The 25,757-nt window shown below is 51.7% G+C and overlaps 3 protein-coding genes across 3 annotated transcripts; all 3 read right to left on the reverse strand.

Moving 5' to 3' along the window:
* Positions 1 to 2,901: 2,901 nt before the first annotated feature.
* Positions 2,902 to 3,955, reverse strand: mipb (major intrinsic protein of lens fiber b). The gene is made up of 4 exons (XM_068753928.1): positions 3,596 to 3,955; positions 3,319 to 3,483; positions 3,164 to 3,244; positions 2,902 to 3,084 (listed from the first exon to the last, which is right to left on the reverse strand). The coding sequence occupies exons 1-4, from the start codon at positions 3,953 to 3,955 to the stop codon at positions 2,902 to 2,904; spliced, it is 789 nt and encodes a 262-aa protein (XP_068610029.1).
* Positions 3,956 to 6,374: 2,419 nt separating this feature from the next.
* LOC137907504 (aquaporin-4) lies at positions 6,375 to 8,326 on the reverse strand. Its single transcript, XM_068751849.1, has 6 exons — positions 8,312 to 8,326; positions 7,759 to 7,953; positions 7,424 to 7,585; positions 7,162 to 7,326; positions 6,690 to 6,770; positions 6,375 to 6,590 (listed from the first exon to the last, which is right to left on the reverse strand). The coding sequence occupies exons 1-6, from the start codon at positions 8,324 to 8,326 to the stop codon at positions 6,375 to 6,377; spliced, it is 834 nt and encodes a 277-aa protein (XP_068607950.1).
* Positions 8,327 to 10,411: 2,085 nt separating this feature from the next.
* baz2a (bromodomain adjacent to zinc finger domain, 2A) lies at positions 10,412 to 24,240 on the reverse strand. The gene is made up of 30 exons (XM_068753645.1): positions 24,117 to 24,240; positions 23,166 to 24,026; positions 21,638 to 21,766; positions 19,769 to 20,971; positions 19,440 to 19,682; positions 18,992 to 19,354; positions 18,841 to 18,901; positions 18,575 to 18,683; positions 18,355 to 18,456; positions 18,029 to 18,251; positions 17,861 to 17,922; positions 17,654 to 17,719; positions 17,168 to 17,560; positions 16,829 to 17,083; positions 16,497 to 16,711; positions 16,342 to 16,416; positions 16,090 to 16,261; positions 15,946 to 16,008; positions 15,733 to 15,877; positions 15,033 to 15,643; positions 14,603 to 14,942; positions 14,341 to 14,496; positions 14,094 to 14,254; positions 13,936 to 14,001; positions 13,566 to 13,849; positions 13,346 to 13,481; positions 13,070 to 13,216; positions 12,721 to 12,968; positions 12,464 to 12,607; positions 10,412 to 12,150 (listed from the first exon to the last, which is right to left on the reverse strand). The coding sequence occupies exons 1-30, from the start codon at positions 24,238 to 24,240 to the stop codon at positions 11,991 to 11,993; spliced, it is 7,317 nt and encodes a 2,438-aa protein (XP_068609746.1). The 3' UTR covers positions 10,412 to 11,990.
* Positions 24,241 to 25,757: the final 1,517 nt, after the last annotated feature.

The following is a 25,757-nucleotide window of genomic DNA, read 5'->3' on the forward strand; positions in this document are numbered from 1 at the left end:
TCCTGAAAGTTGTCTTGATTTCCCATTAAATCATTTGGCGGAGACTGTTGGAAAGATTTATAAATGGTAAATAAATCAAAAAACAACAACAAGTGTTAAGATGGCTGTTGTTTTTACCGTCTGGTCTTGTCCGTCTGTCTTTCTCAGCCTCGCCCAGCAGTACGTCTACCCCCAGACGTTTGTCCAGCCCAGCCTGGTGTTGCAGTCCCAGCTCAGCCCCACAGCGGCGGCGCTCCCCTCCCCTTACCTGGACTACAGCTCCGCCTACAGCCACTTCGCCCCCACGGGACTGGAGCAGTACCCCTTCACCCCTTCTCCGTCGCTCTCTGCCCGGTTACCTCAGCTACAGCTTCTCCCCCAGCGTCCCGGCGCCCACTCTGAACGCATCCCCGACCCCTCCGGCCGCCATCCATCCCCCTCTGGCCGCGCTCGCCGCCGTGTCTCATGCCCCGCAGGCCTACCTCCACTACCCGCTGCACCAGCCCGACCGCATCCAGTGAGCCCGGCCCGCCGGCGCTGCGGCTGCTCCTGAAATGATGTTTGGGATCAGCCTGTGACATCATCAGGGTGAAACTGGGAAAGCAGAACGAGAGTGTGACGTAATCAAAAGGGCTTTTAGAAAGCACTCTCGTTCCTTTTTCCTTTTTCTATTATTGTTGTAATACTTCAACTGTTGCCGCCTTCAGCAAACACTCGGGCTGTTTTCAATGAGAGGGACGTTGCTGGGGATCGTCTGGATGTCTGGATGGATAGAAATGAACATTTGTGTCCCTTTGACGTGATGCTGAAACTGCTGATCCTCCAGAAGCACCGGGATGAATGCGAGATAAGAGACCAGCTGGTCGCCTCTTCCAGAAACGCTTTACCCCCCCCCCCCCCGACTCCTTTCAGCCTTAGACCTGAACCCGGATCAGTTTTCTGTGAGATCTGATCCCTTGTGTTCTTCTCATCTACTTCTGGTAGGTTATTGTATATTAATGATGACAGTTAATCCAAGTCTGATGATTAAGGGATGAGCAGGAATTAGATTGGCAGTAAAGAACAAACAAACAAACAAACAAACGCCGCTGTTGTTTTAATTGTGACCATTAGAATATTACAGAGCGCATGGATTGATTTAAACTTCAGCGGTCGTCACATGAAATTCCTGCAGCTGTCTGTAACCTCTGGAGCGTCTGGGTTTGGTCTTTGTGGACTGTTTGATTGGTTGATATTTGCATTGCAACGTTCTCAATACATGTTAACTAATTGTGTCAAGATATGTGCTGATGCTGAATGTGTGCGAGTGTGAGAGAAATACAATAGGCCTGTGTCTCCTTTTCTGCCCCCCCCCCCGCCCCCTGTTCTTGTCGGAGTTCGTCTCTTGTTCTTTTTTCCAACTGCAGCGAAAAGGCCGACCGCTTAGCGAGGACACTGTTGTCTCACGGTGCCGCGGCGCCGCCTTAGCCATCATTAACCAAGCCATACATTACAGTTAAACAAATATGCAAAATAAAAGTGTTTCTCCGATGTACGACTGTCTTCTGGGTGTGGTTGAAATAATATATGAGGAAGCCCCCTCCCCGGACAGCATCTCCACATCTGTTGCCTTTTATGATCAATTTAGTCCCAGAATCATTGATTTTTCCATCAATTTAACCATTTCAATGAGTCAAATACGCACTCCTATCGCCCTCTTCTGTTCGACATGAGATATTGCAGCTCACATTTTTCCTCCCATCACTTACAATTCTATAAAACCCCAAACAATATCAAGAGACAAAAATGACCCAAACCCCAGATGAGATTTTAATGTTTACTATCATTGTAATGTTTATTGAAACGCCTTGAAGAACCAAATAATAAAAGGAGACTCGATGTAAAGCTTCTCATTGGCCGATCTGCAGTGAACAGACCCGCTTATCAAAGTCTGGGATAAAACAATTTCTTTGGATTATGCTGGTTCAGAACAAAAAAAAGCAGATGGTTCATGTAAAAATGAGTGTCGTGTAGCAAATAGCACAGTGAGGGGGGGGGGGGGGGAACGGGAGCGCTGTGAGGGAAATCAAACAAAATAAAAATGACTGTTATCTGCAATCCTGATCACACACACATACACAGATACTCACTCACACGCACGCACGCACACACTCACACACACTCTCAGGCACACACACACATACTGCAGCATCCACACAAACACAAACCCACAGATAAAATGTAGTGATTGAAAATAGTGAAGCCCTGGTCAAATCTAATGGTATATGATACATCCATGTGCAGAAAACAAAATGGAGCTAAAAAATAAAGTAAAATGGAGATAAAGTCAGATGAATAATAAAAGTTTGCCCATCATCACTGGTCTAACCCAACTTGAAATGACCACAAACCCAGAGATGCTTTCTCTACCCAACCCAAACCCCCAACCCCCCCGCCCCTTTACTCCGCCCTCACCTGGGTGCCCCTCTTACTCTGCTCACATCACACCCACATTCCTGCATCCCTCCTTTCCAACACACACACACACCTCCCGAAACTTCTCAAGCGTTTCCACGCGGACATCTGGGTGGGAGGAGGAAGCTGACCGGTGAAGGAACACAAGGTGGTTGTCGGATCGATCTTTGGTCGCCATTTATCAAAAAAACCCAAAATGTCCAGGACAGAATGCCGAGCGAAGGCCGGAGGGTCGAGGCCTCGTGTTGTGTGTTGAGGTCGGAGGTTGTGATCCTGTTTTTGTGTGTCGGCTTTTTAACGCTAGCGCTGGAATAATGATATAATGTGTTAGCTTATATGTGAGTATGGGGTTTAGTCTTGTGTGATGTTTGAAGGCATGGGGGGGCGGGGGGGGCGGTAGAAGTGGGGTTGGTGTAGCTCAGGGCCTTGTCCCTCATCCAGTGGCCCCACTCAGAGAAGGGGGCAGCTTTATAGGGCTTGTGTCTTGAGCTCGATGGGCTCGCGGGTGTCCTGCGGGGTCTCGCTCTCGGGGGGGCGACTGCCCTTCAGTGTGGCCAGGCGCTCAGACAGACCTCTCATGCGTGGGAACAGCATGAAATCATACAGGAGGGCGCCCATGGCGCCTCCTATCATAGGCCCGACCCAGTACACCTGCAGGACGGGAGGCATCGGCGTTAGCTTTCAGCGGCTAACGGTTCCCGCTGAGGTCGTTGACCTATCCTGGTCTTACCCAGTGGTTGATGAAGTTCCTGAAGAGCACAGCGGGGGCGAAGGACCTGGCGGGGTTCATTCCGGCACCAGTGTAGTACATCTACAACACAAGACATTTAGTACTGCATTGAAGTATTTAATCATCCTATAATATCTTCATCTGCGTGTGCTCACCCCCATGAGATGTCCAATGGTGACGGAGAAGCCGATGGACAGGGCAGCAGATCCCAGGCGTCCGTTTCTCCTCTCATCGGTCACGGCGAAGACGCAAACCACGAGCTGCATGGTGAGGAAGACCTCCACGGTGGTGGCCATCCCCAGGCTGATGCCGGGCTGCAGCTGGAGACACGCAAATGGGCAAAAAAGCATTTGTGACCTCAGGACTATAAGGTCTTTGGGATCATTTCAAGTCCAAGAAGCTCTTACATGAGCGTCCACGATGGAACCTTACCGTGTTCATCGCCATGTTGCCTCTCATGTTGCCGGGCGTGACCCCGTACAGCACAGCGGCCCCCGCTACCGCTCCCAGGCACTGGGCGGCCATGTAGAAAATGGCGCGAAAAAGAGACATCTGTGAGCCAACAAGGTAGGCAAAGGTGACGGCAGGGTTGATGTGGCCGCCGCTGATGTGGCCGATGGACTGGATGAGGGTGGCTGCTGCTAGCCCAAAGCACAGGGCCACGTGCAGGACATGGTGAGGCCCGGTGGTCCAGCGCAGGGCGGCGCCCATGCCGAAGAAGGCGAAGAACATGGTCCCGAAGAATTCTGCAAAGACCGCCCGCCAAAAATTCATGGAACGGAACTCCCACATTGTGACTGTTGACTTGAGGCTCGCTACGAGGCAGGTAGGTAAAGGTGGACCTTTTCAGTCCTCTTCAAACGCCAAAAATAAGACGGGAAAAAAAAGGTCTCTTCTGTCGTCAGCTCACTCGGCTGACCAAAAACACGCAGACGGTTCCTGCGGGGGGGTGGGGGGGGTTTACCAAGCCGGGAACTCGGGTGGTAAAGTCAACTCAGCTTGCCACCGCCGTCCGCCTGTCGCAAAGACATAGGTGTGAGATAACGTGGGAGTGTTGGGAAGAGACGAGTCGTCAAGAGTCGGTGGGCATCGATACTAAAGGGGTGTTTCTAGAGCGGCGAAGGGGATAGACAGAGCGTCCGGCGGACCTTTGAGCCTCTCTGACGGCGGGGAGAGGGCCAGACAGGGGCTTTATAATACCCCCCAGGGGCCCCAGGTGACGCCATAATCCCCTCCCTGTAGGGCCAAGGCTGTGTGTGTGTGTGTGTGACAGTACTGGACATCCTAAATCAAACAAACTTAACCCCTCTGCTGCCTCCCCCCCCACCCACCCCAAAGCCAAAATAGAGGCAGTTTATTTGAGGAGATTGACAAAGAAATCCATGAAAGATGTTTACTGTGAGGTGGAGAGAACTTTGATAAGGACAAGAGAAGAGGGGGGGGGGGGAATCCAGGGGAAATTAAAAACCAGGAGCAGCAACTGCCCCAAGGGTGCATGTCTTCTGTTGACGTGTTGGAACTGTCATAATCTGGAGCTGCAGCTGCTGCTGGACTGAGGTTGGAAAGCACATACACACACGCACACACATGCACGCACACACACGCACACGCACTCACACACACACACATGGAGATAATACAGTTGGGGCCCGGACGGAAGCGCCCAAAGCTAACAGCACCGATCTGACCCGTACACTGAAACGCCTGATCCCGTGAAACCATTGTCTGCCACATAAGTTCTGTACTTATGGGCAGAAACCCAAAACTCTAAATCTCACAAAGCATTTCTGTAGCCGTGCTATGCTAAAAACTAAAGGTTGTGTTGTTGTCGTGGAGACAGTAAAACCACCGACACAGTGCTGCTGCTGGAAGCCAGGCAAAAACGCAATAGAATAGGGCTGGGGGGGGGGTGGTGTGGTGTTCCAAGAGGTGCCCCCCCCCCCCCCCCCACCACCACCACAGGTGTGCATTACGAGACAATGTGCAATCTGTGGATTCAGGGAGAGGTAGAGGGGCACTGGGGTTACTGAGCAGAACAGGGGGCATCGCTCTATCCAGTAGGGAGCCATCACCGATGGGGGGGGGGGGCACCTCTTGGAACATGAATGGGGATGAATGCCGAATGCTGAGCCTGCTGTTTGGGCCCCCGTTTCTACATGTTAGACAGAACACACACAATAAAAACTGCTGGCAGTTACAGCTATTGTGCACGATGTGTGTGTGTGTGTGTGTGTGTGTGTGTGTGTGTGCAAATACTTTACAAGTGACTGTGCACCGTGCATGTGTATCAAAATGATCCTGCTATAGACATATTGATAACTTTAATGAAGCAATTATTGATGAATAGATGTCACAAATACACCGTTTATTGATTATTATTGATTTTAAAGGGTCGTTTCATACAAAGTACAAACTAGCGACATCAAGTGCTTTCTTTCTCTCTTTTTTTAATACTACCATCAGACATTATTGAGAATCATTTTGTAATTTGGGAGAAATGACCCTTTAAATTACAAACATGAAAACCACAACCACAAATCCACAAATATGAAAAGAAAAAATTGCTCCTTGAGAATGTAAAATAATGTCACTCGCTCGTACATGCATGTACACAAACACCCAGTCTTTGTGCCCACTTTAAATGACAAAGCTTCTTTTCGCTGACGGCGGTCTGAAGGCCCATTTTCTCCTGAACAGACAGACATCAGAGCGATGCCGGACTCATTGAGCGCCTCATTGATCCCTCGGTTGCGGTGGAAGGAGCTCTTTAGCATTTCAAAGCATTTACCCGGATCAAAACGGCCAGCATTAGGGATTTCAATGGGTCTCCATTTTGTAATCTAATGTGCAAATGCAAATGAAACAACAGTAAATGTCACAATGCCGGCTTGCAGCTTCACAAGAGGCAGCAGGGCCACATTCAGACCCTCGAAACCGCCGAGCGCAACAACAAAAAGCAGCAGCGACTCATTTTACGCAGCTTTCATGCGTCTCGTTCACGAGTGTAGAAGACGTTCCATCCATCGTTAGAATTATTAGTTCATTTAAATTGAGATTAGATTCTTGTGTCTGCTTTTTTTTATTTTATCAACATGCACATAAACAGATGCACAAAAGCATTTATTACTTCCCCCCCCCCCCAGCTGATGCATCATCTCTGGTTCACGTGTAGAAAGCTACAGCTCCTCCTTCACTGTAACATCAGAGGACATCAGTTGTTTTCTTGTTTGTTGGCCTGCTTGGCCCTCATGGCGTTCTGCGTGGCCGTGGACAGTGACGACCCGGTCATGCTGGTCGTCTCCACGATCTCGATATCCTTACAGGTCAGACACGCCACCAGCTTGTGGCGGGACGCGCTCTGTGCAAAGAAGAACTCGTGGGAGACGCCACCCAGCAGCGCGCCGAGCACCGGTCCCAGCCAATAGACCTGGAGGAGAGCAGGAGAGAAACGGCCCACAGTGAGAGGTGGGATGTCTAAAAAAAACAGCACCGGAAAGTTGGGTTCCACTGGGACAGCTCTTCTTACCCAGTGGTTCTCCCACAAGCCTGTGATGATGGCTGGACCCAGAGAACGGGCAGGATTCATAGATGCACCGGAGAACCGGGCCTGAAAATGACGCAAAGGTCAAATCACCAACATCCATCCGTCTTCCTCCACTTCACCGCTTTGCTGCTGGAGCCTGTCCCAGCTTGATATGGGCGAGAGGCGGGGCACACCCCGACTGTGTCGCCAGCACCTCGCGGGGCCACGCCGAGACAAGAAAACCACTAGGATTCGAATCCGGTACCTTCTTGCTGCGAGGTGACAGCGCTAACCACTACCCCGCCGTGCCACCCCAGTGTAAACATTTTAAAACAAATTTAACACGCTAATGTGGATTATTATCATCTTTCTTTTGAACCAAGATGCCATTTATCCAGCTTGCAGATGGAAGACGTCTTTAGCGATCAAATGAAGGAATTCGAGACAATGGCAGTGAAAATGAATCTCCTCTTACCCCTATCAGGACCCCGGCTGTATGTGCTAATCCAATGGTCAGGTTTCCGGGTTCCGTGCTTTCCCTCCGGCGCTGCTCCTCCACCGAGAACACAGTGAAGACCATCTGGAAGGTGCACAGAACCTCGATGCCCAGCGCCTGACCCGCGTTCAGCTCCATAGGAACCTGAGAGGAGCGAAAGCAGAGCAGCAGGTCAAAAGACACGCCTCCTCTGGGGCGAATGAGCGTCGCTTAAAGCAGGTAAGAGCCGGGGAGAACTGACTCTGTTGACAAAGTGGTCTGCGGTGGATTTGAGCGGAAGGGCCAAGAAGAGGGCCCCGGCTCCTAGAAAGGCTCCCGTACACTGAGCCGTGATGAAGACGAGGGCCTTGGGCACGTCCATCCTCCGGGTGGCCAACAGAGCCAGCGTCACGGCCGGGTTCACCTGAGACCACAAAGCACACGCTAACGCTGAAGAACAAGGCGTTAGATTTAACACATCTTTGTTTTTGGTACCTCCGGGATATTTAACTCATATTACTTTGGTACTTTGAAGGTACTTCTTCCTGTCGTAAGAGGAACAAGGAAAAATCAAAATAGTAAATGAATGTTCTTCACCTGTGCGCCGCTAATTTCTCCAAAGCAGTGAGCCAGCGTAACAATCACCACGCCCACTGCTACAGCTGGGTACAAGGGTCCCCCGGGGGCCTCTCCAGCAGCGCCGGGCAGAGAGGCGCCCAGCACGGCACTGACTAACACCAGGGTGCCGAGCAGCTCTGCCAAAATGGCTCGCCAGAACTGCCGCGTGCGCAGCTCCTCGGAGAACGGGGACAGGGGCAAAGATGGCAGGTGTTGGTTGGGGGGGGGGGGGGAATCACGCGCAAACACACACAAATGAGGGCGAGGATCCCTGATCAGAAGCACGTTGAACTCATAGACATAACGATTATATTGATCAATGGCAACTTTTCATGTCATCAAAAAGCTGCCAATTGGAGACAAAAGAGAGAAAACTTCTTCAAGCAACACGATTCGCCTGCATTTCTTCACTTTGGTAACATTCTGACCTTTGTGTGACCTCAAAACGATCTCAGGCAGTCACAAAGGAACTCCTTATTAAAAGATATTATTGAAATCTTTGCACACCAAGGCAATAAAATAAGAAGCTTACCTCGCGCCACGTCATTTCCAGCCGACAAGTCGTTTTCTCTCGGGGTCTGTCTGTCCCTCTGCCCGTCTGCCCGTCTGTCTGCTGGGGTCTGGGGGAGTCAGGGTCTCTGCTAAATCCCTCCTTGGAGTCTGAGAGGTGATGAAAACAGCCTCCCCCGCTCGCTCTCCCCCCCCCCCCCCAAGCCCTATCAAGGCATCCTCTGCACAAACGCTCATCAGTGCAAGCCCTTGAAATAAGTCTCTCCAAGGTTGCGTACGTAACCGTCCCACCAAACACTTCCGCGCGGCGACCTTGAGCAATTTAACGCGTCCTTGGAAGACTGCCAGGAAGCTTTCACTCGTCTTGGAGCTGAAGTGATTGTTGCAGCTTCGGGGGGGGGGGGACTTCATGGTGTCTGGATGAGCGGGTGATGAAGACACAAAGTGGTGCAAGCGCTCCTGGTAACGGATTCATTATCAGGGCTGGTGCAAAAGTGAGCTTTTTAGGAGGGAGACACAAAACTCTACATTTGGATCTGTTAACATTCTATAAAGCTAGACATAATATATAATATAATATAATATGGACACAGACGATTATAAAATGCATAGATTAAATACATGAACATATACTGGTGGGCATTCCATATGAATGATAATGACATAATATAAATACTATATTATATACTATGTAGCTATATAACACGCGTTCTGCTCATCCCAATAATAAAGATTCTGTTCCATCATGGTCCAAAACCTTAATTAGTGAAACGCCTGTTTGCCCATTATTTCACGTCAACATCCATTGAGCCCATTGTGTGTGTGCGTGTGTGTGCGTGTGTGTGTGTGCGTGTGTGTGTGTGTGTGTGTGTGTGTGTGACGCACTGTGTGAGTCAATTAATGTAATTAATGAAAACATTGTGGATTAACCCCTTCCTTTCCACATCGACTGGTTTGCCGTTTAGTGAGATGGACCTTTGCTGCGTTTTAAGCATCAGAGGAAACACATTTAGAACTGCCTGCTGCATTAGGTTGACACTAAACGTCCTCCCATCCTCCTACTTGAGATGCAGTGCTCCGGTCGCCATGGGGACCAAATCTTTCATGATGCTGTTGCCATAGAACATAATGTGAGGCTGCATCTGTGCATGCATTTCATTTCTCTCACTTTGATCGCACTCCCTGTGAAGACATGTTTGCAACACAAGCTAATCATAATGGACGTGATAGCCAGGCAGCAGGTTAGGCATGCTAACTGCTGCATGCTAACATGCTTTAGAACAGTCTCCTCAGCAGCACAGAGGCTGCCGACATGTTGAATGACATGGACATGTTTGGACTCGGCTCTGATCCTCTCGACCCTCCAGTTATTGGGGGGGGGGGGCTCAATCTGGCAGGCCGAGTCCAGAATGAACTGGTTGGCTGCAGTTTGGGGGGGGGGGTGAAGGATGCTGACGTCCACCATTATGCTGTGGATTACCCCTTCCTTTCCACAGCAACTGTTTTGCTGTTATCCCCCCTTTTGTGGGGCTAAGCCCAACTGTGTGGAGCTGGACAGGCGGGGGGCACACTGGAACCCGCTGGCGTGGGGACATTTCAGACCCCCACCCATCCCCTCCGCCCAGAATGCTGACAGTGACAATTTCACACACACACACACACACACCAAAGTGCCAGCTCATGGGATTTGAGAGAGAGACATTAGTACTAAAACAGTTCTATTTCCCTAATTCCTAATTACAGCTTTTACTGTAAATCTAAACGTGTATGACTGTTGAACCTGGAGCCTGAGCTGAACAGCTGGGATTGATGGCAGGATAGTCCAACATGTGCCACAGACAGCCCCCCCCCCCCCCCCACCCCCCCAGGGAGCAGCACAGCGCCGCCCTGACACTTCAGCGTATTTCCATCCTTCATCGCGACAACGGGCTCGTCTAGCGATAAGTTTAAATGATATTTAAAATACTAATATTTTAAATATAATTTAAGTGTTCTGAAAGCTGAGAGATGTTTCAGGCTTTTAGAACATTAATCTGTAATTTTTTTAAATTCCACAGTTTAAAAAGTAAAATATAACAGCAAAAAAAAATTTATGAAATAAAACAGAAAGAAAATGTTTTCTACTAGATGTGGTTTTTATTCAACTCACAGTACATTCTACAGATGCACACGTGTTACATCACCTTAATACAACAGTCTCATAATACCTCCTCTTAAAAATGAATTGGTCCCAAAAATATAAAGGAACAAATTTAAAGTCACCAAAACTGTACATTATTAAAACACCACATTTGGTTTTATGTCTTTTTTTTGTGTTTTTTTTTTTGTAAAAAAAACGTCTGTCCCTTTAAGTGTAATAAGGAACGTCAAAGTTTATTTCCTATCAATGGATCTGAGTTCAGTGTAAGAAACAAGTTGAAATCAACGCAGACTGTGGAGTCATCCTGTCGCCTTCAGAGCTCGCCAACGCCACGCAGCATCGCACGCTGGCCCTTGTGCGTCATTTAAAAATTAAACAGCAATGAAAAGGAATGTAAACCAGGCAGGAACCAGCCCGGTGCATCATCAGAAAGAAAAAAAACCTTTTAGAACTTCTAGTCTTTCAAACGGAGGATTAACCAGCTGTACGCGTTTTCACCTCGTGAGACAGGATGCAGACAAGGAAGTTGTGGGCATCGCTTTCAGCACGGGTCAGCTGCGGTTTGGGTCCTGCAGACGCACCCGTTTGGTCTCGGGAGCGTTTTCTTTATAACGAACCTTCGGGCGTGAGCCGTGCTCGTAGAAAGTTTGTGACACAGATCGGGTGTAACTGCCTCACATTTTACTCTTCACAAGAAGGACAGTGAAATATAAGAACGTAAGCCTAGAATGAAACAGAAAAAAACAAACCCTCCAGTTTCAGAAACCAGTGTCTTTCACACAGCAGCAGGAACGTGTGTGTGTGTGTGTGTTCATGTTTGTGTGTGTACTGGCAAAAAAGTGTGCATATGTGCGTGCAAGACTTTAAGTGGAGGTTACACAACGTCTACTCGTGACATATTCCTTTCAGCTTAACTGGCCTTTTCATAATCATCTAGACATCTCTATTAGGTAAATTTGTACACATCGACCACGAGCTATTGCTATTAAATAATCCCAGCTATTGCAATCTTTATATATATTTATATATAGAATATATAATAAAAATATATTGAGGGGGAAAAAAAATTACTTCTCGGCATAAGACCACATTACATTACATTTCCATCGAACAGGTAAGAAATGGCCCGAAGATTTCTGATGCTTTTTTGTTGCGATGCCAAGAAGGTCCAGTGTGCAGCAGTTTGGGGCTGCGATGGCGTGATCCCGCCCCGACAGAGCGAGCCCCGAGGCCAGGTCATTGCTACGACGTGGGGCTCGGGGAAGGATGCGATTTGGGGGTGCGGGGGGGGGGATGCAAACAGGACACAAGGTGCGAAGGAGAAGAGGGAGACGAAAGGAGGAAGGTAAAGTGAAGAGACGCTCGTTCGCCGTGATGAGGAACGGGCAGCCAGTTCAAAGCAGTTCCAGCTGTGGTTGAAAAGATCAAGGCCGGTAGAGGAAACGGTGACAACTAGCCAAAATCTATACACACATTAACCGATACATGAACGAATACACACAGCTGGAAGACTCTCCAGACAGTCTTAGCAGTAACAGGGTGGGCGTGGCTGGGACTGCTCCTATTTGTCACTGTTTGAGTAGAACTCCGCCCAGCGGCTCTCGAAGAAGCGCCTCATGGCGTGTCCGGCCGTTCCCACCTCGGACGTGTCTTCGTTGAACAGCTCGCAGTTGTTGAACACGAGCTGAGCGTCTGCGGCAAAGTCCTCACAGCTGCCGTACCTGAGACGAACAAGGAGCAAAAGGTATGATCGGATGCGGTCGTCCCCCCCCCCCCCCGGCCCGTTTTTGAGAACTTCTGATCGTTACGTTTGTAGCCGGTTCGTATTTCTTTAGGATGTATTGAATTCTCTTCTGCAGATGAATCGTTTTTCATTGAAGCTCATCTCCAGAGCTTCAGGAGCGTTGGACGACACGCCCACATTCTTCCCCCCCCACCCCCTTCCTCTTGAAAGCTACGTTCGCCCACTACTGATGACTTGCGACATTTGGAATTGGGTTTAAATGAAGTTTGAATGCGAGGCAACGCTCTTACCCTCCCTGCAGCAGCCGGTCTCTCATGGTGAGGAAGTCCATGGGGCTCTTGATGACGCGGCGGTACCCCGGCACCAGTCGGGGGTTGACGGGCTCCAGGAAGGGCCAAGCGTCAGCGTGAGCCTCCATCTCCATTAAAATAATCCTAGAAGAAAATTCAAACGATTGAACCATCAGAACCAACGTCGTAATTCCAGGTGGTGGCGCACGCCGTTGATGAGGTCACTGCGCGCGTGTGAATAACTCCGCGAGACTCACTCGCAAAAGGTGAGGTCAGGCTGGTTGCGGGTTGTCATGCGGCGCCGTTTAGCGGCGCTCCCTTCTCCGGAGTTTCGGTGAGACGAGGAAGGTGCCGGGGGCTCCTTAATCCGTGTTGCCATGCCGCCGCCGCCGCCGCCGCCGCCGCTGCGTCGCGTTGCCACTTCGTCTTCAGAGCTGTCGTCCTCGTATCTCCTCTTCTTCACCCTGGCTCTCTTTTTGCACGAGCGCGGCAAACTGCTTTCATTCTGCGAGAGGGAAGGAAGGAAATAGAACCGAGTTCCAAAAAACTCAAAGAAAGACTAAAGATCTGCTCCAGGTTTCGTTCAGTTTGGAATTATTTTCTGACCTGGGCAACGCAGGTCGGACAAAACCAGTCTCCCTCCGGCACCTGGGTGATTTTGGGCCTCAGGCAATACATGTGGCAGCCGCGATCACAGCCGTCACACAGCAGCAGGCAATCATCGTTGTCTCCTTTCCTGCAAAACTGGCAAGTCTGGATACAAAAAATAAACAAACGCAGTCAGAGAGAAGGAATCATGACCGTTAAAACCGAGGACGAATGTGAACGTAGTTTGTGCAGAGAGTTCCACAAAGGAGGCGGCATGAAACGAGAGTATTTCACCACTTTGGTCACAGATCTCTCCCAAGCGATGGCCTTCTCCAGCTGCAGCAGACACAGACAGACTTGGGGGGCACTGCGGCAGCGATCCAAAGCCTGTCTCCATGTTCGTAATCGCCAAGTGATCTCACTCTCCAGACTGGAACAAAAGAGTGTTTGATAAAGTCAGGTTACGGTTTAGGAGCATCAGACCCCCCCCCCCCCAGTCTAAAGCTCCTCTCACCTGATCACATCCATGGGATGCTCCTCTCCCGGGGTCGGGGTCAGAGGAGCCAGGCGCATCACTTCGGCCGGGTTCCAAAGCGGCTCCTTCAGGTAGCGCCTCTCGATGTTTCGCTCAAGGTTGGCCAACCGCAGCGTGGCCAAGTCCACGGGGTGCGTGGCGACGCGCGGCAGGCCGGACCACTCCTTCTTAGTGCGCACGGTCCAGTCGTCGTACGGGTCGGTGTCGTGCTCGTAGTACTGGAGGTCATCGCGGGTGGAGTCCGGGTCGGGGATCGTGTAGGGCTGGAGGAACGACGCAAGGCGAGAGGGGCGATGACGAAACCGCGTTAATCTGAGACTCGAGTGAGACCAAATGTTTGACTTGTTACCTGAAACTCTGCCGTCGGCGTCTCTGCGTTAGCTTCAGCCTCAGTCACTGCGCTCTGAGGAAGTGCCTTCGAGAGACACAACGCGGGCGTTGGAGTCTTTAGGACGCTCCTCATATCGACCTCGACGTCGCCGGATCAATGAGGTGGGTGGCGCTCACCTTGAGATGGAGGTCAGCGGCGATGACCCGTTGCTCCAGGTCCTCGACCCACTTGAGGACGGCGATATCCGTCTCCATGGCCTTCTCCTGCACTTGCCAGGGCTTCTGCAGTTCTGCGAGCAGCACGTCCTTCTTCTCTGCCTTCAACTCAAACATGGGATCTAACAAGAAACAACAAAACAAAAAAAAAACGTTGGCAGGAGAACGGAAAGAGGAGGGGGGGGGGGGGGCTCCAAACACGGCTCACCGTCGATCGGCTTGGTGCACATCTCAGTTAAGCTCTCCATGTGTTTGGCCAGATGCTTGTGGAGCACCCGCTCCCTGACGCCCCTCGGGTGGAGGGCCTGTAAGGTGGCGTACAGTTCTTCCGGGTCCTTGATCCACCACCAGCCACGAACCATCGCTGGACGGGAAAAACCAGAGCCGAGGAAAGGTTTCTGGTACATTTGTGCACTAAATCCCATTGTCGGCTACGAAGGCCCTTAAAGGTTATCTGAAGCACGACTTACAGGCCGGAATGGGTTTGACCACCAGCTGCGTGAAGTACTGCTGCTCCAGCTCCTGAAACACCGAGTTAGGCGGTCGACCCCGGCGCTTGGCGGCGGACGCCCTCGCCCCTCTGCGGGCGGGACTGCTGCCCCTGCTGCCTCGCCTCCGCCTGCGGCCCGGCCTGGCGGGGGCGCTCAGCGCGGGCATGGCAGGAGCAACGGGCGCTGGGAGAAGCTGGGGGGGTGCCGGTGGAGTGGAACCAGGAGCGGCGGCGTCTGGAGGAGGAGCAGGGGGGACGTCCTGCAGCGGCGCTTGAATGGCCGGGTCAGCAGGAGATGCGCCAGGAAAGAGCGGGTCCGGCTGGGGGGGGGGGGGGGCATTGGTTTTTTTTCTTGCATCACACAGAAGAGTCAAAATAATAATAATAGTTCTGATTTTGTTCTGACAAACCTGAATGTGCGGAGCAGCAAGTCCGGGGAGATCGGGGATCTGAGGGAGGAGGTGCGGGGGCGAGCCGGGCGAGGAGGGTCGGGGGGGTTCAGCCAGCGAGTCATCGTCACACGGTAGCTTGGGGAGCAGATTGAACCACTGGCCCTGCTTTTCCGCCATCTCCTTCACGCTCTCCTCTGGTCGGTTGCCCTCCGGAGCGTCCCCTGCTGTTGAGCACGCGCCGTTGGTCATCCCGTCCTGTGATTGGCTGAGCCAGCTCTGGAAAGCAACCTGCGCGAGGTCTCGTACGCCCGCGCCCGGTGAGCCCGGCCCTCCGTCGCCCCCGGACCTCGCGGTACTTCGTCGACGCCGGCGGATCTTCGCCGTACGGAGGTGAAGCTCTACTTCCGGCTTGATTTTCCGAGGCCGTCCTCGTCCTCTCTGCCTGCTCATGAGGGACGCGGTGCCAGGGAGGGGGTCGTCCTCTGGAGAGACGATCTGGGATTGGGCAGGGGCAACAGAGGAAGGGGTAGGAGGGGGAGTGGGAGTCGTCGGCATCGGGGCCGCCTCCACTTTGGGCTCCTTTTTGAGGAAGTAGACGGGAACGTCGGCGAGCAGGACGTCTCCCGACGCTGTGAGACGGAAACGTGAACATCGTTTCACTGAGGGCGAACGATTTGGAAAAGGATGAAAGTCCTGCCAGATCTATTCTGAGACTCACTCAGCAGCTCTTCTGGCCCCTCCACCAGAACCCCTCCCAGGTGAGGTAGCGCCAAGTATCTCCGCCGATAGCGGTCCTGGCCCAGCAGCGTGGCCCGCATGGAATGAGACGATAGCAGCAGCTTTTTGCGGAAAAACGCCTGCCGCTGTGGAGAAAAGAATATTTATCGTCAATTCACAAAGAATCTATATCGTGGCGTAGCATCGAGCTGACCTTAGTTAGCTTATCGATCTGCCTTTCAAGTTCTGGAATGCTGGCATTGGCCGGACTCTCGCTCTGTGGCAGGAAACAGGAAGCTTTGAACGCAGGAAGGAACGATCCACGTCTGACATTGATCAAATCTCCCGGCAGACGTACGTCGACGAGTTTGGGCTCTTCTCTGCGTGCGCGACGGCCGCCTCTCTCCGAGAGGCCGCTCTCCTCCAGACTCAGGTTTTCCTCCTCGGCCACTCTGGCGCTGCGCCTCCTCTCCTCAAAACACAGCTCCTCTTCCGAGCGTCCCGTACGACGCGCCAGCGCCGCCTTCAGTCTGCAACGGACAACACAACCGGGGTCGACGTGCGGCGTGGCTCCTTCAACACAGCCGCAGGGAGGAGGACCGGATCTTACTTGCGCAACTTCCCCTCAATAATCCACTTGTTCTTCCTGTATGTCGCCATGTTCTCTAAAGTGTTGTCGATGTCACTGAAACATAAAACACGACAGAGAGGTGGATTAAAGAGGCGTCCACGGCGACAAGCTCCTCCACGACAACGGCCACTCACTTTGTCACGACGCTGCTGCCGTTGAGCTCCTCCACCACGAAAGCCAGGATGGCTGCCTTGGCGTCAGGGGGCAGGGCGTGGAACGTTTTGGTCCTCAGCGCGTTGCACACTTCTGTATCGTAGCCGTGGGATTCCAGGAAGATGCGGAGTGCTTCCGACACCGTGTTGCGGGTCAGCTGCAGCTCAACCAGCTTATCCCCGAGAATCTTTACCGACTAGAGGAAGGCAGGATGACAGAGACGCAGCCTGAGTCCGTCGTTCTTTCCTTAATAATAGGGGTTTGTGTCGAAGACAAAAAAAAAAAAAAAAATGCTCCAAAATGTATCCCGAACCTGATAATAAGATGGCAGCCCGGGATCAAGGAGCGCAGCCTCCACCAGCTTTATCAGCAGGTCCTGGACCTGTCGTTCGCCGTCACCCAGGCCTAAGAGGCCGTCCTGCAGGGTCGCCAGACTGGGGACGTCCTTGGGAACGTCGAGGCCAATCACTTTTCCATAGCCGTGCAGGAACTCCACCACAGCCAGGCAGTGTGCGAAGGCCGTCCCGGAGAGAACCACACCAGGGACGTGGGAGAGCGCGGGCAGGAGCTGATGGGACGCCAGATCAAAATGGTCACCGCCTTAAAACGTCTTCGTAAGGCAGAGCACCGAAAGACGTTTAGAGGCGCCGACCTTGTGGTCGGTGAGACACATGTCCTCGGCGGGCTTCTTCAGCTCCTCTGCGATCAGCTGTTGCCTCTTCCGTTCCTCCAGACGCCTCTGGGCCAGCACTCTCCTCTCTGCCGCCCTCTTAGCCGCCAGGGCAGCCTGAGCTACTGCCTCCGCCTCCGCCTGGGCCTTGGCCAGAGCCTTGGCTTTCGTCCGAGCGCCCAGCACCCTCTTACCCTGCGCTATCCTCTCCTCATCGGTCTGCTGCACCGGCGGAGCCGCCTCGACCTTGACTGACCTCCGGCGGCCAGGCTTCCTGGGCTCCGCAGCGGCTGCCGGTGCCGGCTGCGTGGCCGGCGGGGCCGTGGAGTCGGCCGGTTCCGGCTTCGCCTCCTGGACTTTGGCTTCCTGCTCCAGCTGAACACAGGAAAGACGCGAGAACAGGTGGAGATGAGGGGCAAAGTGGCGCCGGGAGAAAACGCAGAATAGTCACTTTGTACTTGGCTGTACCTTTGCTTTCTTTTTCTCTGCTTTCATCTTCTTAACCTTGGCGTCCTCTCTTCTCTTCACTCTCGCCTGAATAATAAACAACAACAACAACGTAAGGATCCAGACCATAAAAGCTCTGGCTGCATGCACTCAACCAATAATAGCCGTTTAGTGGTATTATTATCGTAGTAGTGGTAGCAGTACTGCCATATTGTCTGAAATACTTGCCTTTCTCTTCATTTTCTTCTTGATTTTTGCCAGTTTCTCCTTTTCCTCCTCTGTGAGAGCTTCTGTAAAAGTACAACACAAACTATTAGCTTCAGCTGCCTTGAGGTCAAGCACTTTACGTTTACGGCGTTGGCTGTAAACACATCCGGATACCCGACATTCACTGACCCTTGGCCTCCAGACGCTTCAGAAGCTTGGCGTCAACTTTGCTGAGGAGGTCGATCATCTGGGGTTTGGGAGGTCTCCCGGGGCGACGGGCCGGTCCTCCCTTCAGGGTGCGGACCCGGCGAGGCTTCTCTTTGTCGGGGTTCGGAGGACGACCTCGCCGGCCGGTGATGGCCATAATCATAGACGGAATCTCCTCATTGGCCAGGAGCACCCACTTCATGCCCTGCAGCGCGTTATAGAGAACAACGAGAACACGTTTAAAAACAACAACCAATTTATCTGAGCGGTTTAGACCAAACTCCTCGACTGAGAAAAACGACACAGACCTCAGGACTTTCTCTCTCTTCAAAGAAATCCCCAACAGGCATCCGCGGGCTGAAGCTGAAGTGCTCTCTGGTGACGACGCTGTCTGAATGCTTCTTCAAGTACTGGGCGGAGCGATCGGAGAAAGAAGCAGGAGAGAAACGATAATGGAGAGGGAGTCGCGATGAGGCCAGCAACTCATTTGCTGCGTCTGCCTTGAAGGAGCACGACCCTGAAATGCACCTTGATTATTTCTGGGAACTGCTTCATCCTCCTTCCACAAGGCGTGTAGTACCAGGTTTCTCCCTTCATGCGGCTCTCGATCTTCTTGACGCGGATCTCCCTCTTCCAGCTGCGGTGAAGAGAGGTCGTGCTTTTATTGCTTTTATTTTTAACGGTCTCTTTCCTTTCACCTGTGACTCACTGCAACTACGAGACACGGTGTAATCCTAGCGACAGGTTTCGTGTCGTAGCAACAGAATAAATAACGCTCCCTCGGGGACCATTACCCGTTCTGCAGCGGGAACTGAACCTGCTCCTCAGTCGCGACTCTCCGTTTATTCGATTCGCCTGAAGGAAACGGAAGCAGCACACTCAGCACCGGACGGTTAAACTGCGTCTCGTTCGGTGAAACCCAGTCGCGTAACTCTCAGGCCTCACCCGCGGTGGAGCTGTCGTCGCCATTCTCATCGACGTGCTCAGCAGGTTCCGCCTCGCGCTTGGGCGTTGTTGCCGCATTTCCTTCTTGCTTCTTGCTCCTTCTGGCCTTCTTGGGTTTCGGCGCTGAAGCGGCGAGAGCCGAAGCGCTCGCCAGGACCGCATTGATCGTGGCTGTGATGGGATCGACCTCTCCCTTGGGCGCCTCCCCCTCTCCAGACACGTTTGATGCTTCATTGACGGCCAGCTTCAGAGGCGTCTTCCTCTTTCTGCCCTTGGCGCCATTTTCCCTCGTGCCTCTTTCTGCGTCAGTCTTTTCCACTTTAGGGATTCGAACCCGGGACTTCCGTTGGACCGCCTCAGAAGCTTAAATCGCAAGGGACGAGACGAAAAGGGAACTGAAATATTTTTTTACGGCTAACGCGTTGTTAAAGCCAGACGGCTGAAATACCTGGACTCCATATTGCCGTCGGAACGCGAGGTTTTCGTGGCTTCCCTGGGGTTTTCCGGAGCCCCTCGGCGCCGGGTGTGATCGGATCGGAAACTGGCTGGAGAGGGTGTACAGCAGGGCCCTCTGCTGGGGTGCTGAAGGCAATGAAGTTCTCCTCTCTCATCTTGAAGCTCGGGGGGGTCATGACGTGTCCAGACGCGTCTGGTGCGTCGTGTCCTCCGGGCTCGCTCTCGCCCTCAGATGCTGAGAAGATAAAAGCAAAATGAAATACAAGTGGACAAGATGCAAAAAACCCCGAAAAAGACGAGACATCGACTTGAAGGTTTCACCTTCGTGGCCTGAACGAGACGGCGCAAACGACTGCAAGTTGGACGCCGCCGACTCAACCGAAGTCCGAGAGGCGCTGGTGAGAAAAGAGTCCAGCATGGACTCCCCTGCTGTTTCCTGCGCCTCAGATGTCCCCCCTTCCTCCGTGGAGTCCAGCGTGTCATCTCTGGAGCACGAGACAGAGGACCGGCCACGTCTGGCGGAGTCAAAGGCGACGGAGACGTCCTCCGAATCGCTGTTGAACTCAGAGGTGTCCCTTTTCAAGTGAAAGCCGCTCTCGTGGCGAGTCGAGTCACCTACAGAGGAGCCGTCGTAATCCACAAGGGAGGACTTCTCCACGATAGAGCTCGCGTCAAGGCGAGAGGGGCCGTCTAACGTGGAACTGCCGTCAAACTGTGGGGCTGCATCAAAACTTTCTTCGACCCTCGTGCTGTGGAGACGTGAAGAATCTCCGACTGGACTCCGCGCCAGTGCGGATTCCTCCGACTCACGCAAGCCACTGCTTCGGGTGCGACGCTTTCCAGAATCCGCTTGTCTGTTATTGGACTTCTGATCGAGAGCAACTGGGGTCGGCAAGGGGGTCGGCGAGGGTTTACCAGGAAGACCAGACAGAGATTCAGGTGAGCAAATCTCAGATTCACACGCCTCAGTCGCGTCCCCGAGCGGCGATGTCCTCGTTTCCAAATCTTCTGCTTTTCCGTACATCTTGTTTTCCAATGCTTTGCTATTCTCACTATAAGCACGGCGCCCCGGCGTGGGGGACGACGGCTTTAGGGAACTAACAGGAGTGGAGTTCTTCGGCGGGTACAGTTCAGAGTCTGATCTTTGCATCACCCCGGAGGACGTACCCATTGCAGGAGGCACAGATACCAAGGCAGGAGGGTCGGACACGGGTGCAGTCCTGGAGGCTCGAGTGGTTAGAAGAGGTAGGGTGGGTAGAGGTCGGACTGGAGGACTTCCGTGGGCTGCTGGGGAGGGCGAGCTCACCATGCCGGGTGGTAAAGGTGCTACAGGGTAAGCGGAAAGACTAGAATCTGCAGCTGGAGGAGTGTATGTCCGGCTTGTGGGCGCCGGATCACAAGGTTCACAGCTACCCGAAGGACCTTTCGACACAGATGTGGTAGATGCGGATTGAGATACACAAGAACCGTGTGAAAACGATGGTCCAGTAGGCGGCGCCACACCGGCAGACGAGGATCTCGCCACTGATGGAGCGGCAGACATTGTGTTTGCGGGCCCGGGCTTTTCATGCCGAGATACAGGTGACGTGGATCCTCGAACCATCTGCTGAAGCGATGACATGGGTGCAGACGGGGAGTAAGGAGGCAAGGGCACGAGGGCAGGAGGTCCAGAAACGGTCGGAGGCAATAAAGACTCGGTTTGACGAGTCACAGACTCCAATGAAGGAGCGGAGACCAAAGGGACTGAGGAAACCGCTGCAGGTCTACCGACACCCTCAGTTGGAGCGTGGAGCGTCGACAACTTTGGAGACGGTGCGAGGAGAGAGGAGGAAGGAGACCCCGCGGACAGATGCTGGGCTCCAGCAGGGGGCGACTCGAGCCTGTGGCCTTGCATCATCGTGAGCGGTGATGAGGAAAGCCTGGGCGGAGCGGCTGGAGATGGAGCCGGGGACGCGTTTGAAGGGGATGACATTTGTGCCGGAGACGGTTCTATATCGGGGTTTGACATTATCGGCGGCCCGGGGGCAGACGGGGGAGATTCATAGACGGCGGGCGCCGCAGAGACCCGAGGAGGTGTCGAGTCCCTGGTTAAAGACGTCGCCACTTCCCTGGGAGAGGCAGAGGGCTGAGACGAGCCAGACTGAGGCGGCGTGTTCATGGAAGTCGTTTCTGGATGTTCCGGACGCTGACGACAATCGCTGGCCGGCACCGTGGGCTTGGGCTGGTAACTGTCACTCATGGGTAACCGCTGAGCAACAGAGGCTCTGTCCACGCCGTTGTAACTCGAGTCTCCCTCCGTGACGGTTTCCCTCGGATACCCTGAGAGAGAGGAATGTCAACGAAAAGGGGGAAAAATAAGCTTACGGAGGATTTGATGAAGTCAAAGACAGATTTTTAATAGCTAGAGAGACACCCGACGCTCATTCGGACGAGTTCTTAAAGTAGAATTATAACAGGAAAATGTCATCGTATCGCCAAGAACTTCAGAAAATACAGTTTATTGTAACATATAAATTAACAAATGTTCCTTGTAACTCCAGCCTCGGCTTTTCAAGTGGTCGTCATAGTAATAGCGGCAGCAATGAAGACCACAAAGACAAACATGTAATGGTGCCAGCATTGTCCTCGTTGTTCAGTAGCATTAGCCACACCCCCATCTCTATTATTCACCCAATTAGCTTACGTAACTAAGTGCCACGAATAGAATAAATAATTTCACCGATAATAGAAAGTTCATCCTCGTGCCAGCCCAATCAAAAGTAGCGTAGCGTGGGTTGTAACGTGAATAGGATTCATAGGTAGCATCCGTTTAACAGCGACTCCTGCTGGTTAACTCTCGGTACTGCCGAACCACTGGGAGAAAAGAATGGCTTTTGATGTTCTTTCTGTGTCTATCTTTGGGTTTGCCTTTAATTAATAGACATTTTATTAAGCTGCCAGTCGCTGTGTTTCGATTTCATTGCTCAGTCACATTTTTGGCAAGCTGAGGAGAGTTTGACGTGAGAAGAAAAGACACACTAGAAAATAATATAAACGAAACGACTCAATTCAACCAAAGACCCAGTGGCAAATATTTTGGTGGCATAAAACTTTTTCAAATATAAATATTGTAACACAAAACTCATTATTTGTTAGCTTATGCTTTGTTTTTTGACATCACGCACTTATATGACACAAAGCGGTTATCACACATTCCTGTAAAAAAATAGATTCAATTATAATTAGTACATCATTTTTAAACAATAGAATGTAAGTCTGAACATTTAAGATGATTTAAGCTTTAAAAAACGGGATTGTTTTATATCGCTGCCCTGGAAAAACTGCAATGCCACCAGAGAGATTCATGTATTTGTGTTATTAGCTCGGTTAACATGATAAAAGAGGAAGAAGACCACATGACGGTACAAGCAACACCACACTGATTCAAGATTCAAGATTCAAGATTCAAGATTCAAGAATCTTGAATCTTGAATCTTGAATACAAGCAACATCACACTGATGGCATTTAAGGAGGAAATATAGTCTAACATTTAGATTAGGGGGAAATAAAACTTAGGTTGGTGGCAGAAAGTCAAAATCTAGAACTATGAAATTTCACACAGAACCTTCATAATTATTTTTGTGAACTGAAGAAACTCAAGACGAATAAATGAATGAATGAATTAATGAATGAATGAATGCTGTGCAACGACACATCTGTAAATGTAAAAATGGTTACCTTGCATGACAGAAGAGATCCCCGCGCTGCTAGCATGAGGGCTGCGCTCCCGACCGTGAGCCTTGGGAGAGCCACTATCCCGCGTGGCTGACAGTGACATCATCGTTCCTGAGGGCATCCCCACAGGGAGCGGGCTGCCGGCACCCCCCCTGTCTAAACCGCGGTGCATCGGGCTGCCACGGGGAGGGGTGAAACCCTGGGAGGCCGGGGGCACCATCGGAGCCTGGCTTTGGCTCGGAGAATGCTGAGGCGTTTGCTGCGGCTGCTGGGAAGGGTGCTGGAAGTAGGGCATCCCATTCGGCATCATGCCGTAATGTTGGTGGGATGGTTGCCGGTGGGACTGGAGATGCTGCTGTGATGGCTGATGCGGGGGCGGGGGCGGGGGCGGGGGCAAGGACTGCTGCTGGTGATGCTGTGACGATGTAATCCCAGAATGCGTCTGACCCTGGTACGTCCCGTACAAGCTGTGGGAATTATAACTTAACTGCTGCGTCGTGCCGGGGCTGCTCCTGCTCCAGTACTGAGGCACGCTCGGCGGCCCCGCGACGGGGGATTGGTGGGAGCTTTCGATGCCCCCGTTCAGCTGGTACTGCCCGTGACTCTGGAAGTGGCGCTGTGGCTGAGTCTGCACCATCCCCCCGGGCGGAAGCGGCTTCTGGTGCGTCCCGTGCCCGGGAGAAGCGCCCACGGTCGGGCCGTACTGGGGGTGTCCCCCCCACAGGTAGTCGTAGCCCACGCTGCTCTGGTGGTGGCCGCTCATGTGTTGGTAAGGAGCGGTGGAAGGGCGGGAGCCAGACACGCCAGACACGCCAGAGCCGAGGACGGCGGCGACGCCGTTCACATTCATCTCGCCGTTCATATCTGTTTGACACGAGAACGTTTGAGTTTACACTTTTAACACACGGCTGTATTCAGCACTCGGAATGGCCGAGCGAAGACCAGAGGACTCACTCTTCCCCTGCTGAGAGAAGCTCACGGAGGAGCCGTTTGCGTAAAGAGAATCCCCTGAGGAGCGTTTCAGTCCTGAGTTTGCTGAGGAGTGGGCGCCGTAATTGAAATGCTTATTTGACTCCATCTAAAAAGAAAAAAGAAGAAAAAAGGGAAAAGAACTCAAAGACCAAAAACACACGAGCTGCACTTTCACTTTTAATATCGTTGATTTCCTTTTAAGTGTTTTTATTTATGTCTTTATTTTACATCTTTCTATAGATCATCACGTGAATCAAAACAAATACATTTAATTCATTTCTACGGTTACGTAACGGGAACGATTTCCTCCCGGTTAATTTTTCGGGAACTACAAACACCATTCATTGCGACAACAGCCTTCAAAATGTCGCAGCCACAACAGCAGATAGCGAAATGGACAATCGTTGCACGACACGATACGATCATCATCATCATCATCATCATCGCCGTTGACGAGGCGCTGCTAACACGAGCAACATCCTCTCTTCAATCCGATCGGCCCAGACTGGCTAAAAGCTACACCGGCTAACTCGCATTAGCGAGAATACGGTTCAGTCAGAGGCCGGAAGAGCTGTTAGCACGCTAATTCGCTGGTTAGCAGTTCCATAGCTTCGTAATAAGACATCTATGCCGCTACTAGCTTACATCGCGCTAGCTGCTTTCTGACACTAACGTTTCACTTTAAGGCGATGGAAGTCAAGTCAAGCTAAAAAAAAAAGAAAAGAAGAGATGCCATTAACCTTCACTATATCAACCCAAGAGGTTTCACAGACGGTGTGTTCAAAGTGTTGAGTATTTAATAAAATATCCCCCCTCTCTGGTCCCAAGGTTATTGAGCTAAATCATCACAATAGAACCTAGCTATCCGCGAGCTAGCTTAAAGCTAACGTATAGCATCCTAAAAAAAGAGTCAGTGTGGTTGTTAGACTGCGATGCTAGCTAATAGCCAGGTAGCAGAGATATATCGCAGGCACGCCGGTTCGGATTCCCATCAGCGGCGGAGATCACCGGGGGGGGGAGAAGAATAATGTTTATTGGTAATGAATAACATGAACTCACTCAGACCGCTTGTTAAGAGGCGGGGGCGTCATCCCTTTTGTTCACGGGCTAACGTTAGCTAGCAGCCAGATTAAGTTATTGTTTACGGTGCACGATCACAGACATTTTTTTTTTTTTGCAGAGCATCATCTTCCCCGCACTAGCGCCATCAAAAGTTTCGCTAATATTTGTCTCGGAGCTCGCAAACCTTTTCGTCCGTGGATTTCGAGGGCGCAGGTGCCGCTAAGCCTCCGTCTAAAATGGATAAACAGGTGTAGATGGCACAGCGGTAAATAATAAACAACTACTCCCTAACCTTTGGGTTTTAAATTAGCAAACATGGCTGGTGTGGTCCGGCGCAGCCACGATCTCAGAACAGTGCGAACGTAACGGTGTCAACAGGCCTTCGATTAGCACGTACACATCCGGCCGAAAAAAAGGATTAATCAAACTTTCAAAATAATGGCCGTGACGCCGCCAGTAGAAATGACCAGTGTTCAAATATCAAAATTGATTCAAGATAATAAAAATATAATTATATATCCTATTGATTAGATATTTAATAGTTTGTCCGTTACTATCAAA

The sequence above is a fragment of the Brachionichthys hirsutus genome, chromosome 2, assembly GCF_040956055.1.
Source record: "Brachionichthys hirsutus isolate HB-005 chromosome 2, CSIRO-AGI_Bhir_v1, whole genome shotgun sequence".
Lineage (NCBI taxonomy): Eukaryota > Metazoa > Chordata > Actinopteri > Lophiiformes > Brachionichthyidae > Brachionichthys > Brachionichthys hirsutus.

Excerpts from the sequence above, each read along its gene's own strand:
- baz2a (XM_068753645.1), bottom strand. The coding sequence starts at position 24,240 with ATGGAGTCAAATAAGCATTTCAATTACGGCGCCCACTCCTCAGCAAAC. Across the intron at positions 18,902-18,991 it reads CGACGACAGCTCCACCGCGG|GCGAATCGAATAAACGGAGA; the intron begins GTGAGGCCTGAG and ends CGTTTCCTTCAG. Across the intron at positions 14,002-14,093 it reads CCGCTGACCTCCATCTCAAG|GCACTTCCTCAGAGCGCAGT; the intron begins GTGAGCGCCACC and ends TGTCTCTCGAAG.
- mipb (XM_068753928.1), bottom strand. The coding sequence starts at position 3,955 with ATGTGGGAGTTCCGTTCCATGAATTTTTGGCGGGCGGTCTTTGCAGAA. Across the intron at positions 3,484-3,595 it reads GCAACATGGCGATGAACACG|CTGCAGCCCGGCATCAGCCT; the intron begins GTAAGGTTCCAT and ends GCGTGTCTCCAG. Across the intron at positions 3,085-3,163 it reads GGAACTTCATCAACCACTGG|GTGTACTGGGTCGGGCCTAT; the intron begins GTAAGACCAGGA and ends CCCGTCCTGCAG.
- LOC137907504 (XM_068751849.1), bottom strand. Across the intron at positions 7,586-7,758 it reads GAGAAATTAGCGGCGCACAG|GTGAACCCGGCCGTGACGCT; the intron begins GTGAAGAACATT and ends TTGTGGTCTCAG. Across the intron at positions 6,771-7,161 it reads CAGCCGGGGTCCTGATAGGG|GCCCGGTTCTCCGGTGCATC; the intron begins GTAAGAGGAGAT and ends CGTCATTTTCAG.